The sequence below is a fragment of the Heterocephalus glaber genome, unplaced genomic scaffold, assembly GCF_053883595.1.
Source record: "Heterocephalus glaber isolate CG9 unplaced genomic scaffold, H.glaber_assembly_v1.0 deba00001569, whole genome shotgun sequence".
Classification (NCBI taxonomy): Eukaryota; Metazoa; Chordata; class Mammalia; order Rodentia; family Bathyergidae; genus Heterocephalus; species Heterocephalus glaber.
The window spans coordinates 2,075,870-2,092,266 of NW_028258354.1; the positions used below are offsets into that span (position 1 = coordinate 2,075,870).

Here is a 16,397-nt window from a genome sequence, read left to right on the forward strand (position 1 = left end):
CTGCTAGTTCAAGGTGAGCCTGAACTACACAGTGAGATCCTGTCTAAAAAAGGAATGGGAATCTAACCTCACCAGATGTTTATTCCAATTGTCAGAGGCCTTCATTCAATTTCCAAATCAGGTCAGTTTAACAGTCAAACCTACTAAAGATGCAGTCACCAAGAGTACCAGTTCCATGGAGGAGGGTCAAGGGCCCTGTGTGAAGGGCCTGCTGAGGTGACTCATTCACCATGATGAATCTTACTTGAGCAATTTGTCTGTGGACTACTGTCATCTCATGGGCTTCCTGGGAGAAGGATCCCTAGTCTTGACGAACTCAGAAGCTCTGGGCCACAGCACAGGCTTGGGGGTCTCTCCTGTGACATACACTCAGCCACAGGCAGAGGGCTTCAGGCCATCTGACAGGCCGCTGAGAAATAGTTCACACCCACTCCGATGTGCTCACCTTAACTCTGCTCCTTGCAGGAGCTTTCTGGGAATCCATGCTCTGGGGGTTATGCTCCCTGTTCTGTGAAATAAGAGGAGAAGGAGACATTTGGAGTTACTACTGGAACAGAAACATGCGGATTTCCTAATGCCTCAGAGGGACTTTACCACCAACTCTAGACAGATTAAAAACCTCAGAGTGCTCCCTACTGTGAGGAGAAGGAAGGCTCAGGGAAGAGCTAAGTTCAGTTCCCCAAGTTCTCAAAATTCTCTTTATTGAGGGCCGGGAATTTAGCTCAGTGTGGTTCCATCACCTCCCTCGAAAGTGCAAGGTCCTGAATTCAATACCCCAAAAAAATTCTCTTTATTGATAAAAATGGAATTTGTTTTTGGTACAAGGGATCCATAAAAATGGAATTTACTGTCGGGCGTGGTTGTGCACACCTATAATCTTAGTACACTGGGAAGATGAGGGAGGAGGATTACCTAACATTCAAGGTCAGCCTGGACTACATGAGACAAAAACCCCTGAATTGGGCCTGGGATTTAGCTCAGTGGTTCTGGCACCTGCCTCGCAAGCACAAGGTCCCGAGTTCGATTTCTGGTACCAAAAAACCAAAACCAAAAAAAACCCTGAATTTATTTGAGACAGGGTTCTTGCTTTGCAGTTCAGACTGGCCTTGAACTCACTATGTAGCCCAGGCTGACCTCAAACTCCTGGAGATCCTGCCTCGGCCTCCTGAGTGCTGGGATTACAGGTATGTACCACCACAGCCAGAATTTTTTAAAAACTTGAGTTTAAACTGCACACTGTCTACTAACTCAGCTGCTATGTTTTCAGCGATCCCTCTGTATTGTTTTCTGGTTCCTCTGCCATCTTCCTTCTCATCAATTTAAAAGGATCTCGCCGGGGATTTAGCTCAGTGGTTCCGCCGCCTGCTTTGCAAGCAGAAGGATCTGAGTTCGAGTTCCGGTACTAAAAAAAGGATCCCAAGCATTACTGCCTCCTAGACTGCTCCAAAATCTTATGGGGAGAAACTCCAAAGCAGGACAGAAAATCTTAAACTTTTAAGGTCTCTCTAATTATTACATATTAAGCACATGGCCCAAGTCCTGCTGTTCTTGCTGGCAGATAATACAACCAGTGATTTTGCCGAGCGATTTTAAGAAACATTCAACCTACTTTATCACTTTAATCACATTTATGGAAAACTAGAGGACAAGGCACAACATCTGAAAGGACCCCTACTCTTGTATGTATGTGTGTGTGTGTGTGTGTTGTGTTTTACTGGAGATTGAACCCAGGGCCTCAGGCATGCTAGGCAAGTGCTCTGCCACAGATGGATATGCCCAGTGCCCTAATTTTGGAAAATTCAGGATCCACAGGGAAGGAGTAGCAATTTATATATTAAACAAGACACAATTCAGTACATGATAGCACTTATGTATACAAAGATGATGCAAATCAAGGATCATTTTAAAAAGTACTTGTTATTCTTTTTTTTCTTTGTGATAGGGTTTCACCTTGTAGTTCGGGCTGGCCTCACACTTTCAGGGATACTCCTGCCTCACCCTCTCAGTGCTGGGACTATAGGTGTGTGCTTGGACCTGTTATTTTTCAAAACAGCCTTTTTTTTTTTTTTAAACAGCTCACTTTTAACACTGACACTCAGAATGCTTGTGTATCTTTTCCAGAGAAAGGTAGCTATGACAACATTGGGTATACTGCCCTTGCTATTTGCAAATGCTACCTTACATCCGTGTGGCCTTACTGCAGCAAGGTGCTATATATAATTAACTGGGAGTGGCAACACAGCTGTCTACCTTTCCCTATGGCCCAGAACCCCACAGCATTCCTGGTAGCAGCCACCAGCCCTGTGCCAGCCCCAGGGGATTTGTCACAGCCCTCTGGGCTGGGCATTCACTTTCCCAACTCCTCTACAACTTGGAAGAATTCTGACCCAGTCCTAGTAGGTGAGATGTAAGAGGATCTTAACTGGGGAAATGGAGCATCAGAAGAAGAAAGTTCCCTCTGCTCCCTGTCCTATTTTTTGTGCTGGGGATTGAGCTCAGAGCCTCCCAAACCCTTCCTTTTTTCTTAGGTTGTTAGTAGAGGATGCAACCCCTGGAGCTGCAGCCGCCTTTTTCTTCCTTCCTTTTTTTTTTTTTTCCTTCCCCCGGTATCCGGGATCGAACTCAGGACCTTGTGCTTTCGAGGCAGGTGCAGCGCCACCAAGCTAAATCCCTGGCCCTTCTCTCTTTTGCAGTACTAGGGATGGAACCTAGAGCTTTCACACTGAGCTAAATCTAGCCCTTTAAAAAAATTTTTTTTTCCCTAGGTGGGTATGGTGGAGCACTCCTATGGCCTGGGAAGCTGAGGCAGGAGGATCACCATGACTTTGAGGCCAATCTGGGCTACTTAGTGAGTTCAAAGCCAGCCTGTACTACATAATGAGACCCTATCTGAAAAAAACCAAAAAAATTTGTTTTTTTTTCAGCAGTGGCAAAGTTTATTTGAAAAAGTAAAAGTGGCTGTGCAGAGTGAGCTTGGGCTGAGTAAAAGAGGAAGCAGTAAGATAAGACAAAGGGTGGGCTCTTATGAGAAAAGCCTCGGTAACCTTTTTGGGTTTCTTGAGCTAGGGTCTCACTATGTAGTTTAGGCTGGCCTTGAGCTCACTATGTAGCCCTGACTGGCCTCGAACTTGAGGTGATCCTCCTGCCTCAGCCTCCCAAGTTGAGACATGGTGTTGATAGATTGCCCAGGCTGGGGTCAAACTTGCAATCCTCTGACCTCAGCCTCCCAGAGTGCTGGGATTACAGGTATCTGGCTGATTTTTTTTTTTCAGTGCTAGGTATTGAACCCAGTTCCTCCTGCTTGCTGGGCAAATGTTGTACCACTGAACTATATCTCAGCCCAAAACAGAAAAGCATTTTGTACTTCATTACTGGAGATTGAGTCAAAGGCCTTCACAATGAACTACAACCCAGCCTATTTTTGTTTGTTTGTTTGTTTTTGGTACTGGGGATCCAACTCGAAACCTTGCACTTGTGAGGCAGAGGCTGGAACTGCTGAGCTAAATCCCCAGGCCCAACCCAGCCTATTTTTAATTTTTTGAGATAGGGTCTTACTAACTGGCTAAGTTGCCCATGCTGGGCTCTAGCTTCTGATCCTCCTGCCTCAGCCTTCCAGAGTGGTGGGATAACAGGTGTGCACCACTACAGCAGTCTAAATGATTTTCTTAGGATAAGTGGAACTGCTGGGTCAACTTCTATACTTCAATAACTTTTACTACATTCTCCCAAACTGCATTCTAAGGAGATTACACTGCATGCATCTTCTGTACTCCCACCAGCATTACATGAAAATATGATTTCCTATATATTCTCTAAATCTGAACATTATAAAAATGTTACCAACTAATGCGCAAAATTTTGCTTTTTATATTCTCCTGCATTTTCCCTCACAGACTAACAATTGCTGTTATTGTTTTCTTCCTATTTTTGTGGTGTTTTGTTTGAGACAGGGTCTTGCTATATAGTTCAGACTAGACATAAACTCAAGTGATTCAGATGCCTCAGCCTTTTCAGTGCTGGGAGTACAAACATGACCACCACACCCAGCAACAACTGTCATTTCTTATTGTTGTAAGTCAGCCCTTTCTCAAGCAACAATCTCCTCCTACTTGCCAATTTTATAATCTTGGGCCAAAGATTTATGCAGTATTTCACTAGCTAGGTATTAATGAAAATATAAGAGCAAGACTGCTGTAAAGAACTATAAACCTGAAAGGCACAGTGTCACACACTATAGCCCCACCTACTTGGAAGGCTGAGGCAGGAGGATCTCAAATTCCAAACTAATTGGGTAACTTGGTAAGACACTGCCTCAAAGATAAAAATGGGGGGGGATAAAAATAGCCTGGTGTGGTGGGCATACCTGGAATCTCAGTACTCAGGAAGCTGAGGCAGGAAGATTCCTTTGAGTTCAAGTTCAAGGCTAGCCTCAGCTACATAGTGAGTTCAAGGCCAGTCTCAGCTACACAGTGAGTTCAAGGCCAGCCTTAACTACATAGCAAGACCCTGTATCAAATAACTAGAACAAACAAACAATAAATAAATAATAAAAAGTAGGCTAAGACAGAAGGATTGTAAGTTCAAACCCAGCTTGGGCAATTTAATGACTTAGGAAAATCCCTGTCTCAAAATAAAAGGGGCTGATGGGCCAGGGATTTAGCTCAGTGGCACTGCACCTGCCTCGAAAGTGCAAGGTCCTGAGTTCAATTCCTGGTACCAAAAAATAAAATAAAAAGGGCTGAAAGCTAAGTGTTGGGGCACAAGCCTGTAAACCCAGCACTCAGGAGGCTGAGGTAAGAGGGCCGCTGAGTTTGAGCCCTGCCTGAGTTACATAGTGAGTTCAAGGCCAGTTTTAACTATGTGTGACCTTGCCTCACCACCACACCACCACCATCCTCCAAAAAAGAGCCAGGGATGTACAGTGTGAAGGTCCTAGGTTCAATCCCTTGTACCACAAAAAATAAAAAAGGACTTAGACACGGTAGTACACGTCTATAATCCCAGCTCTCTAGGAGCCTGAGGCAGGAGGATGGGAAATTCAAACCCAACTTGGTCAATTTAGGGAGACCCTGTCTCAAAAAGGGCTGAATATGTAGCTTAGTGCAAAGGCCCTAGGTTCAATCTCCAATACCATAAAGTAAAATAAAATGGGTTGGGATGTATCTTAGTGTGCAGGCCCTTTCTTAAATCTCCAGTGATGGCAAAAAAAAAAAAAGCCATATTAAAATAAATAAAAATTTAAAAGGGCTGGGATTGTAGCTTAGTGGTAGAGCATCCAAGTTCAATTCTTAGTACTGCAAAGAATAAACAAAAATCACAAACCAGGGCCAGGAATTTAGTTTAGTGACACCGCACCTGGCTTGCAAACACAATGTCCTGAGTTCGATCCCTGTACTGAAAAAAAACAAAAAACAAACAAAAAAACACAAACCAACCTATAAACCTAAAATTAAAAAAGAATGCAGTGATCAGGCGCATATATATGTGTGTGTGTACATGTGTATATACATATTACTATGTGTATATGTATAATATATATACATATTACATGTATATACATATTTATAGTTATAGAGGAATAACCATAAACTGAATATAACAAAGGTATAAACAATAAAGGAGTTCTAGGAAAGCAGTTTAAGGACCCTGATACAATCTCTTTCTGCTGTCCTTCCTCTCCAACCCTCCCACTCTGCCCTCTGCAAGCCTACTTCCAGGAAACATTTCTATCCACTTCCTCTTTATGATTCTTTTCTTCTTTTTAAGAACTAGGAATGCAAGGACTTCACAATGACCTACACTCCCAGCCCTTTTTAAATTTTTTATTTTGAGACAAGCTCTCCCTAAATTGCTTATGGTGGGGTTGAATTTGCAATCCTTTCTCAGCCCTCCCAGAGTACTGGGATTATAGGCTTGTGCCACCACACCCAGCTTGGAAACTACTGGTTTTAAACATTATACACATGAAACTACATTACTTTTCATAAATTTATTTTTACGTCTACATCTTGCATGTAATACAGAAGTCTATGAGAATGACTTGAAAACTGGGTGAGGTGGTACACAGCAGTAATCCCAGCATTCTGAGAAGCTGAGGTAGGAGTATTGAAAGTTGGAGCCCAATTTGAGCAATTCAGCAATTTAGGAAGATACCATTAAAAAATTTAAACATAAAGTGGCCAGGGATGCAGCTGAATTCAGTCTCCAGTAGCCCCCAGATTTGAAACGGCCTTTTAAAACCATGTATGTATCACAAGACATCCTCATTGTCCTTCCTCCTTTTTTTTTTTCAGTACCGGGGCTCAAACTCGAGGGACCTTGTACTTGCTAAATCAAACTCATGGTGATCCTCCTGCCTCAGCCTCCCTGGTGCTGGGATTACAGGTGTGAGCTGTCTGGCCCCTGGCCTTTTCAGACAGTGTCTCCATAAATTGCTCAGGCTGCTTAAATTTGAGATGCTTGGCCTTAACCTCCCAAGTAGCTGGGATGACAGGTGCAGGCCACCACACTTGGCAATATAGGCACTTGTCACCAGTAATACACATATGTGATATATAAATCATCTACCGTATGTCATGACCATGTGCAGTTCAATTTGTTATGAATAAAAGACAGGAAAGGGCTGGGTGTGGTGGTGCATGCCTGTAATACCAGAATGCTGGGAGGCCAAAGCAGGAAGATCGAAAGTTCAAGTCCAGGCTGGGCAATTTAGTGACAAGCAAGATTGTCTTACACTAAAAAAAATTTTTTTTGGGGGGGTACTGGGGATCAAACTCAGGACCTTGTGCTTTCAAGGCAGGCAGCGGCACCACTGAGCTACATCCCCAGCCCACAATAAAAAAATTTTTTTTTTTGGTATCGGGGATCAAACTCTGGTCCTTGCACAGGCGGCGAAACCACTGAGCTACATCCCCAGCCCAAAAAACTTTTTTAAAAGGCTGGGGGTGTTGGGCCAGGGATGTAGCTCAGTGGTTCTGGCACCTGCCTTGCAAGCGCAAGGTCCCGAGTTCGATCCTCAATACCAAAAAAAAAGACAGGGAATGTAGCTCAGTGGAAAGGCTCTGGGTTCAATTCCCAGCACTGGGGCAGGGGAGATATAAGGCATCTATATATATTATGTGGCCCTTCCATAAACAGTCTTATAGGGCCGGGGATTTAGCTCAGTGGTTCTGGTGCCTGCCTCGAAAGCGCAAGGTCCCGAGTTCGATCTCTGGTACCAACCCCCCCCCCCCATAAACAGTCTTATAACTAAACATTTAGGAAAAATGTATTTGATCTTTCTCTTAATATAATTGTACTGATCCTTCAAAAGGATGTAAAATAGGGAAAATACCACCTACTTCATTTTGGAAGATTAAACAAAATTTATTTAGTAAACATTCCTATAGCACTTATGCTGTGCTAGACCCATTCTATTTTACAAACATGCTTAAGCCTCCCAACAACTCTATAAGGTGGGTTATATTATTTCTATTTTACAGATGGGGGAACTAATGATCATAGAGATAACTTGTTGGAGGTTCTCAGCCATACCTGGCAGGATCAGGATTCACACAGGAGCGGGCTTGTCTGAATCCAAACTCCTTAGCGACGCCAGAGCGGCCTCTCTCTGTAATTCAGCCCCTTCATCAGCCTCTCATCTGGGGAGGCCTCCCAGGCATCGCTGCTAACGTTATCATGAGTATCATCGTGTTACTTATGTCATACACACCATTCCTACTCTTCCAAGCAGCTTTTCCCAAACTGTGAATGTTACTGAATGCGTCACCCGCGGACCCGAGGACCCGCGGAGGTTTACCATTCTGAGCCACTCTGTGCTCGCCCAGCGCCATCCCAGCCTCCAGGGCAAGGTGCCCCTGACCCAGTGAATGAAGTTGAGCCTGACTGGTCCCCCGTCGGCACCCAGACCTTTGACACCTGCTGGAGGGACGAGGAATTCCCTTGCTGCACGGACGGGTCTCGGAGCGAAAGAGACCTTTGAACGCGGGAGAGGTGGCACATAAGCAGTGGAAAACCTCGACTCAGAAAGCCTGGGGCAGGTGACCAGGGTTAACTGCAAATTGCAACATTTACTTCAGCAACTAGCTCATTAAATTAAAAAAAAAAAAAAAGGCGTCTTCAAGCCACGCAGCAACTCCAAGTCTTCTGTTCTCTTTCTACCAAACTGGAAGAGGAAGCGAGAGACCACAACCGCTCGCACCGGAGCAATGTTTCCAGATCTCAGATCTGCAGGTTGCCTGCTGCAGCTTTAACTTTCCTCTGGTGCTGAATTCTCTCACCACAGATGCAGAAAACTGCCCCACCCACACTAAACAGGCAACTACACAGGATGAGGAGAGGGTAATATCCCAAGGGGCTCCCAGGGCCGTAGGGTCAGGTATGGGGACTGCTCATTACCTTTCAGTTCCGGGACAACCAGCGTTCGGCAGAGCCTGAGTCACTAACCGCCACTACAGGCCGGAAGCTCCCACCCCCGCGTCGGCCTGGAGCGGGAGTTTCTCGTGATCCTGCGCACAGTGGACTACAGCTCCCGGCATGCTCCGCGGCCACCGGAATTAACCCTTCAGGGCCGGGAGCCGCGGTGCGTCCCGCTCCCACCCCTTAACGGACCCCGCAGGGTGAGTTTTGGGGGGCTAGGGAGGGCCTTTTTCCTTTAAGATTTAGGATGTGTGGGTGTGTGAGATGGGTTTATTGTCCGCGGGAAGAATGATTCCTTATTTTCAAAAAATGGGACAATTTGTAATATGAAGTACCCAGCACCCTCCCCATTCCCCAACGCTCTTCCCCCACCTTGCTCAGTACCCCAACAAGGTTTTTGACCTGGAGCCTGAGTCAGGGCTTTTTTTTATGTCCCTGGTTGAGGGATGAGTACTCTTCGAGCCTATAGGAGTTCCTACATCCTTTTCAATTAGAGAATCTAAGCCCTTTGTCTCCTTTTCAGCCTGCCTTTTACCTGACTTGAATGATCATGGACTTGGGGGAAAAGGTTTCTTCCTTGGAAGTATGAGTGGTGTGTGTTAAACCTGATCCTTCTCTGCACCCCCACCTCTAAATCAGTACTGGATACAGGAGACAATGGGGACTGTCACACTCCCCTTTCCGTTGCTGTGGACACATCCAGCCCCTGGGTATGGGGTTTGGGACTACAAGTATTGGGAATTATTAGATTATGGGGTCAGCTACTCCCACTCATCATCTACAGTCATCCATGAGGGGATTTTTTTTTTTAAACTTTTCACTGTTTCCAGCGCCCACTTTTAAGTTTTCCCTGTTCCTACAAGCTTCTCCGCTCCCTGCCCTCCACCCCTGCTGTGGCCTTCTAGAGTCTAAAGCTACTTGGGTCTGCTCTTTTGCATCATCCCTATCTCAGTGTCACTGGCAAGCATCCTGTCCTCACCCAGGAGGTTAATTCCCCTGCTTTGGGCAATCTCTTGCTTCCTCTCCCCTACCCCCCAAAGGGAACATTGTTCTGGCCAGCTTTTAGGGAGTAATGGACAGAGGGAAAAAACCTTGAGGCAGAAGTCCTGAACCATAGGAGGCTAGGGGAGTGAAAGCAGCCAGACATAGCCCTCTACCTCACTGCCGCCAACTGGCTCCCTGCCCCTGCTCCCGCCCCTTGACATCCCAGACTCCCTGGCTATTTAAACAGAGATGGGTGCCCCCATCAGCACATTGTCCTTTGGCCACCGGACATCATGCCTCCCAAGAAAGACGTTCCTGTGAAGAAACCAGCAGGGCCCTCCATCTCCAAGCCTGCTCCCAAGCCAGCAGTAGGGACCCCTCCAGCCAAGACCAAGGCTGAGCCAGCTGTCCCTCAGGCTGCTGTGAAAACCCAGGAGCCCCCTGTTGATCTCTCCAAAGTGGTGGTGAGTCCTGGGAGAGTGAGGAGAGAATTTACAGGACATGGTTTAAGGGTGGGATACAGCCTGCAGATTAGGGCGTATGGTAGGTAGAGAATGAATGAGCACTAGAATGAGACTGGGGGTTCTCACAGTCTCCCATTGGGAAGCATCCAGGTTTATGGCTTTAGTGTTGTCTTTGGTGCTCTCTCACTCTAACTTAATACACATACACACTTATATTGCTGACCCATTGTTGGAGGGAGGACTGTGAAATGGAGAACACTTGGGTTCTGAGGACAGTTTCAAGGTGGAGAGAGCTGCTGCCTTCTCTGGCTGGCTGTTCAACTCAAAAGCCTGCAGCTCTGAACCCCAGGAGGGGAGGCTGAAGAGGACAGTCTTGTTAGACAATCACAGCTGGGGGCCAGGAGTAAATTTAGCCTTTGTTCAGCCCCCAGTTATGTGAGGGATGCAGGGCTCAGGGCAGTGGAGGGAGGGGAACAGGTGGCATGGGATTAACTCTGTTCCCAGGAAACCCTCCCCCCTATAATTCCTTCTCTTGGGATTCTCCCAGGGCCTGGAGCTGGGAATGGGACCGAGGTGGCTGGACTCCCAGCCTGGTCCCTTTGGGCCTCTCCCCAGAACTGGCTGCCAGTTGGTTGGGAGGAGTAGTGGAGAGGGATTGAACAAGCCCTGTCATTTCTCTTCACCTGCTCTTTTCTTCCACAGATCGAGTTTAACAAGGACCAGCTGGAGGGTGAGGAGAAGCTGGTTTCCTAAGCCCACTGTCCAGTCCCAAGACCCTACTTAGATCCTTTTTCTGTTCCCCTAGCTCCAGTCCCGACCTTGAAACCTCCCACACTGTGCTCTTTTTCTCCCTTGTTTTACCCACCTCTGGCACATAGTTTCTGAACCTCCCTTCTGTCTAAGGGTGATAGGAACCACTGGTTAACACTGACCCTTCCTTTTATCTTAGAGTTCAAAGAGGCCTTTGAGCTGTTTGACCGAGTAGGTGATGGCAAGATCCTGTACAGCCAGTGTGGGGACGTGATGAGGGCCCTGGGCCAGAACCCCACCAACGCCGAGGTGCTCAAGGTCCTGGGGAACCCCAAGAGTGATGGTGAGAGAAGTGGAACAAGTGGGATTTCAGTTTCTTTTTGTAGTGCTGGAGATCAAACCCACGACCTTACTACCACGGAACTATAGCCTTTCCCCGCAATTTTCAACGGTAGAATATTGGTAAGGTCCCAGATGATGCTAGGGTGGATCTCAGGATTTCAAAAACTGTCAAATGTGGGCAGAAATAAGGGCTGGGGATTTAGCTCAGTGGCACCATGCCTGCCTTGCAAACCCAAGGTCCTGAGTTTGATCCCCAGTGTACCAGAAAAAAAAAAAAAGAACTAGAATCACTATGTTGATTTTGGGACGGGGATTTACCTCAGTGGCACTGCACCTCCCTCAAAAGTGCAAGGTCCTGAGTTTGATCCCTGGTACCAAAAAATAAATGCGGGCAGAAATAAATCCTGGTGCTGAAGGGGATGAAGCTGTTGTGGTAGGGGTGGGAACTGAGTACTAGGTGATACCCAGTGACCTCTCTCACCTCTCAAACCTCCAGAGCTGAAGTCCCGACGTGTGGACTTTGAGACATTTCTGCCAATGCTCCAGGCAGTGGCCAAGAACCGGGATCAAGGCACATATGAAGACTACTTGGAGGGGCTTCGGGTGTTTGACAAGGAGGGGAACGGCAAAGTCATGGGCGCAGAACTCAGACATGTCCTCACAACTCTCGGTGAGGCAGGGACCAGAACTCTTGTTGGGTGGAGAGTTGGGAGTGGACCAGGAAGAAGGCTGGAAGGTAGGCAGAGCCAGGGAGGGGATTATTGTCTTGCAGGTCATGGTCAGGACACGGCTATGGGGCAAAAGCCATAGGGGCAGAGTTAGAGGGAGTTGCTTCTCCGGAGGCTAAAGTGTCCCCTACAGGGCAGAGGAAAGGGAATGAGGTGGGAGCCCCAAGTTCCCGATTTGGGAGATACTTGTCTCCTGAGGTCCCATACTTGTCTCAGCCCTCCCATCTTCAGTTTCCTGGTCTGTCAAAGCTTTTACCAGTTTCAAGATAGGTGATACAGAAAGCAAGAGGCAAAGTGGGAGAAGAGGCCTACCATCATGAAGAGAGTGCCTTGGGCAGGTGAAGGAGGGAAGGCTGGGGCTCCAATGCTGTGTTTGGGGTTCAGGAGAGAAGATGACTGAGGAGGAAGTGGAGACTGTTCTGGCAGGACATGAGGATAGCAATGGCTGCATCAACTATGAAGGTGAGGGGTCAGGAGCAGAAGGGCTGGGGGAGGTGGAAGGATGCTGTTTGGGGTACCCTGGGTTTCCTAGTCCGATGGGTTAGCCAAAGGTCTGCTTCTGAAGCCCTCTGCCTTCTCTTGCAGCCTTCCTGAAGCACATCCTAAGCGTTTGAGCTCCACAGGTAGGCCCTCCAGACTCCCACCTCCTCTTGAGAGGCAAGTTTCCCCTCTGAGCCAGTGCAGATATCAGGACAGTGAGTTTCCCTGTCCGATGGCTGCACAAGCTCCAGGGCTTGGCAACTTTCATTTTTTTCCACAGATCCTATAGGGGCTGGACACCTCCACCCCGCCCCGCCCCGCAGGCAGAAGCTCGTTCCTGCCACCAGGAGGCCACATATTGTTTCAAAATAAAGACATGGCGCCTTCCTTAGTCTCTAGACTGTTGTTTGCTTCAGGGGGCAGGAAAAGAAGGGAGGAGGGAGGGCCTGCACCTCTCCTAAACTCCATAGCCCGATTTCTGCGCGGTCCGAGGAACGCTTCTTGGCGCCCCACCCTACGCGGTTTTGCGGTTTCCGCACCCAGGTGCGGCTGCTCCGGAGAAAGGACCACAGTGGGCCCCGCCCACCTCCTTACTAGTGTAGCAGTTCCTCTGCCTGAGCTCGGCCTGGGTGCCCATTGGCTGGGTTCTCAGAGGGTGACGTCATTGGGACGTACTAAGACGAGTTAGACCAGAAGTCGGAGCCATTACTGCAGGTCCTGCAGAGCTCGGCAGTCAAGATGGTGGGCCCCGGGCCTGGCAGATAAGGGGTTTGGGGGCGAGGAGGGGAGTTATGGGTAGGGTGCAAGAAGGACGGGGTAGAGGGGCAAAGGGAACCCGAGGGTGGTAGGTGGGGTTGCAAAGTCTAGGGCCCTGTCCTGCTGGAAAGCGACTCCCTAAGCCTGAAACAAGAGTTTGTGGGACTCGGGTAGAAACTGGTGGGACTGGACTTCCGTTGCTGACCACTCCCTTCTTCTCCGAGCAGTGTGACTTCACTGAGGATCAGACAGCAGGTAGGTTGTCTCTGACCCCAGCTGAGGTCACCCTTAGCTTGAGGAACACCTCCTACTACCTACTCTCCAACCCCAACCTGCCATTTCCTTAGCACCACCAGGAGAGTACCTCCTGGATTCTCTTCTCCGTCCTGGACCCTCCATCTTCCTTTCTCATTCTTTCTTCCTTCCCCTTCCACTCTAGATCTGAGCCCCAAGCACCGGGTGAATTTTAGGTGGTGTGGGTATGTGAAACAATTTGGTCACCTAATGCTTGCCGTGTGGGGCTTGGGGATGGTGTTTTTTAAGCTGTGTATGCTCTTCTGTCCCTTAGCTACTTCTGCTGCTTTTCTCCTATAACTGTCCCCCTCTCCCAGCTTGAAATTGTGAAGCTAGTGAGAAGCAGTGACCTGATATGTTGTAAAGATGAGGACAGGGGAGTTTGCTAAGAATATGACTATAGCTTCACTCTCTGGAAGGTCTCCGTACAGGAAGGGTGGGAAATAGCAGGCTAGAATGACCCTAATCCCAGGCCGCTGCTCTCACTTCCTTATAAGGACAGGACCCAGACTGGGTGGTTGCACATTCCTACTCTGAGTAGTTACTAGTGAGGAGGCTGAGCAGGCCTGCTGCTTGCCCACGGGGTATGTAAATAGATATAGTACCCAGCTTCCACCCGGAGGAAGGCTATCTATATGTGGGACATCTGAGTGGAGAGAGATAAATAGATCTCTTTAGCAGACTTGGGTGAACAGCAGGGTAGATACCTGGTTTCTGCAGCACGAACAAAGGTCACTGGGTAGCAGAGCTCAGAGGTAGAGTCTGGGTTAACCCCATTCCCAGTGCTGATGTGCATCTGACTTCTCAGAATTCAAGGAGGCCTTCCAGCTGTTTGACAGAACAGGTGATGGCAAGATCCTGTACAGCCAATGTGGGGACGTGATGAGGGCCCTGGGCCAGAACCCCACCAACGCTGAGGTGCTCAAGGTCCTGGGGAACCCCAAGAGTGATGGTGAGCATCCTCAAGAACAAGTGTGGTAGTGGGCCCACAGTTCTTCAGCTAAGAGCTTCACAGCCCCCAGAGAGATTTCCCTGTTTAGTTGTCATCCCCATAATCCTGTCCTTGTGAATTCTTTCGCTTGACACTCTTGCTGTCTCGTGTGGCAGAGATGAATGTGAAGGTACTGGACTTTGAGCACTTTCTGCCCATGCTGCAGACTGTGGCCAAGAACAAGGACCAGGGGACCTATGAGGATTATGTTGAAGGTCTTCGGGTATTTGACAAGGAAGGGAATGGTACGGTCATGGGTGCTGAAATCCGTCATGTCCTAGTCACACTGGGTAAGGCTCTCTGCCCTTGTCTTGGAGCTAAGGTGCCACCCTGTCACTTCTCAGCCAATTCCAAAACCGCTTTCTTTTCCTCTGCAGGGGAGAAAATGACAGAGGAAGAAGTGGAGATGCTGGTGGCAGGGCATGAGGACAGCAATGGTTGTATCAACTATGAAGGTGAGAGATGAACTGAGGCTCTAGTGGAGTTAGCAGTGATATAAGAGATGTTAAGGATGGCATCTGGAGTTTTCCTTATCCCTTGACTTGGGCTCAAAAAAGAGCCAGAGGCAAGGGGCAGGGCCTAGCCAGGGAGGGGGAGGTTGGATGTATGGCAGGAAGGGGTAAGGCAGGGGGTTGCGAAGTAAATGGAGTATCTGTTCCCCACTGCCTGACCCCTTCACCCCATGTCTGTGTCTTGTCTTCACCATTAATGTCTCTTCCTTCCTGCAGCGTTTGTGAGGCATATCCTGTCGGGGTGACGGGCCTGTGGGGCGGGTACGGCTCCTCCCAGCCTCTCCTTCCCTAGTTGATCTCCCCAGGGTTTCATTTTCTTCCCAACCTGTGCTCTCTAGTCCATGCCCTTGCCTACTACCACCTGACTTCCTTCTGGCATGTTTCTGCATGGAGCTCATTAGGGAGAGGAGGGAATTCCCTAAAGAGGAAAGCAGCTTGGGAGTATGGTACCTCCTTACTTCTCTCCTAGAATGGACTCTGAGGTTTTGTTATAGGGTCGTGGGTGCTGGTGTGTGGGACCTCTCACCATTTTGAGCAGTCTTGCTTTAGGGTGGTCCTATAGCCCGGGAGCATGGAGAGTTGGCATATGTAGTGTGCTGCCCGCCTCATTCTGCTATAGCTGACCCCCAGTGGGCAGCTTGGAGGTACCCTAACCCAAAACTCTTGTCCTCTCCTCCCACCAGTGGCTGACAGTAGCTTTAGGTGTAGTTGAACCTTTCTGCCTCTGCTGTGTTCTTGCTGCTCAGGATGGGATGGGGGACTAAGAGCTGGGGGAGGGGAGCCAGGGGCAAAGAACTGGTCAGATCAAGGTGCTTCTCTGCAAAGTGACCCTAAGGTTGGTTGCTGTAGGCATGTTTCCTCTCATGCTACCTTCACAGTCTTGTAGTCTCCTGGCCCCTAGCATACCCCCCTCCCCAGCCTTGCTCCCTGGCTCACTGCATCTCTTTCCACAGAGCTCGTCCGGATGGTGCTGAATGGCTGAGGACATTCCCAGTATCCCAAGCCCATGCCTTCCCCTGTGTGAGATTTGTATGTGGCCCCAGAGGCTTCCTAGGTTCCCTTGTCACAGCACCTTTGCCATCTGTTTCTTGGATGATGTTTGCCATCGGCATTCACCGAATAAATTTGCTCTTTGCCCCCATTTGGTTCTGCTTTCCTTCCTGAGCAGGTGAAGGGGGAAAAGAGTACATGGTGATGATTTCTGACCTGAGTCAGAGCCCAGTGCCCAAGGCCAATGAACAGGGTTTAGGAAAGGAACAATAGTACCTGTCTTGGCCTTACTGAAGAAATGCTGGCTCCATATATTCATGATGCAAAGCTCTCCCCTTGGGTGATCAGGGAACCCATAAATCCCCGTAGGACCAAGGATGACTGTCTGCTTTTTGGCATGTGTGTAGAGGGGGCATCCTTTTGTTCCATCCCATATCAGGCTGAATGTTCTGGCCCTCCCAAGCACTGAAGGCCATTTGTGGGGAAGCCTGAGAGTGTTTAGTGGAGCTAAAGCCAGGCCATATTAGCACTGCCTGAGCCTGTCTGTCACACTGGCAGGGCTGGGGGCCAACAACAACAGAACTAGGTGAGGGCCTGCCTCTTCCCTAATAAGGGAAGGAATGAAGCCACTACTTCTGAAAGGATAAAGATACAAAATCTCCATGTTGTGGGGATGTCCTTCCAAGTC

At 48.5% G+C, this 16,397-nt stretch overlaps 2 protein-coding genes and 1 long non-coding RNA gene across 13 annotated transcripts; 2 read left to right on the forward strand and 1 right to left on the reverse strand.

The window, feature by feature from the left end:
• Positions 1–321: 321 nt before the first annotated feature.
• LOC101717824 (uncharacterized) lies at positions 322–8,475 on the reverse strand. Of its 2 annotated transcripts, XR_015443407.1 has the most exons (4): positions 8,398–8,475; positions 7,918–8,053; positions 7,534–7,666; positions 322–508 (listed from the first exon to the last, which is right to left on the reverse strand). It is a non-coding gene; the product is annotated as an uncharacterized LOC101717824 (long non-coding RNA). The 2 variants fall into 2 exon arrangements; XR_015443408.1 differs by lacking the exon at positions 8,398–8,475 and having other exon boundaries at positions 7,799–7,970.
• Myl6b (myosin light chain 6B) lies at positions 8,446–12,553 on the forward strand. 7 transcript variants are annotated; one of them, XM_013078285.2, is made up of 9 exons: positions 8,489–8,618; positions 8,942–9,128; positions 9,650–9,866; positions 10,569–10,596; positions 10,816–10,959; positions 11,455–11,628; positions 12,071–12,148; positions 12,272–12,309; positions 12,447–12,553. In XM_013078285.2, exons 2-8 carry the CDS (start codon positions 9,076–9,078, stop codon positions 12,298–12,300), a joined length of 723 nt encoding a protein of 240 aa, XP_012933739.1. In that variant the 5' UTR covers positions 8,489–8,618; positions 8,942–9,075; the 3' UTR covers positions 12,301–12,309; positions 12,447–12,553. The 7 variants fall into 7 exon arrangements, with proteins under 7 accessions (XP_021097035.1, XP_021097038.1, XP_021097037.1 ...); XM_021241377.1 differs by having other exon boundaries at positions 8,942–9,010; XM_087192323.1 differs by having other exon boundaries at positions 8,942–9,010; positions 9,669–9,866.
• A 201-nt stretch (positions 12,554–12,754) lies between these two features.
• Positions 12,755–15,860, forward strand: Myl6 (myosin light chain 6). Of its 4 annotated transcripts, XM_087192325.1 has the most exons (8): positions 12,858–12,907; positions 13,150–13,177; positions 13,362–13,401; positions 14,025–14,168; positions 14,324–14,497; positions 14,585–14,662; positions 14,936–14,980; positions 15,673–15,860. In XM_087192325.1, the coding sequence occupies exons 4-7, from the start codon at positions 14,099–14,101 to the stop codon at positions 14,962–14,964; spliced, it is 351 nt and encodes a 116-aa protein (XP_087048451.1). In that variant the 5' UTR covers positions 12,858–12,907; positions 13,150–13,177; positions 13,362–13,401; positions 14,025–14,098; the 3' UTR covers positions 14,965–14,980; positions 15,673–15,860. The 4 variants fall into 4 exon arrangements, with proteins under 4 accessions (XP_012933740.1, XP_004861389.1, XP_087048451.1 ...); XM_013078286.3 differs by lacking the exon at positions 13,362–13,401 and having other exon boundaries at positions 12,755–12,907; XM_087192324.1 differs by lacking the exon at positions 14,936–14,980.
• Positions 15,861–16,397: the final 537 nt, after the last annotated feature.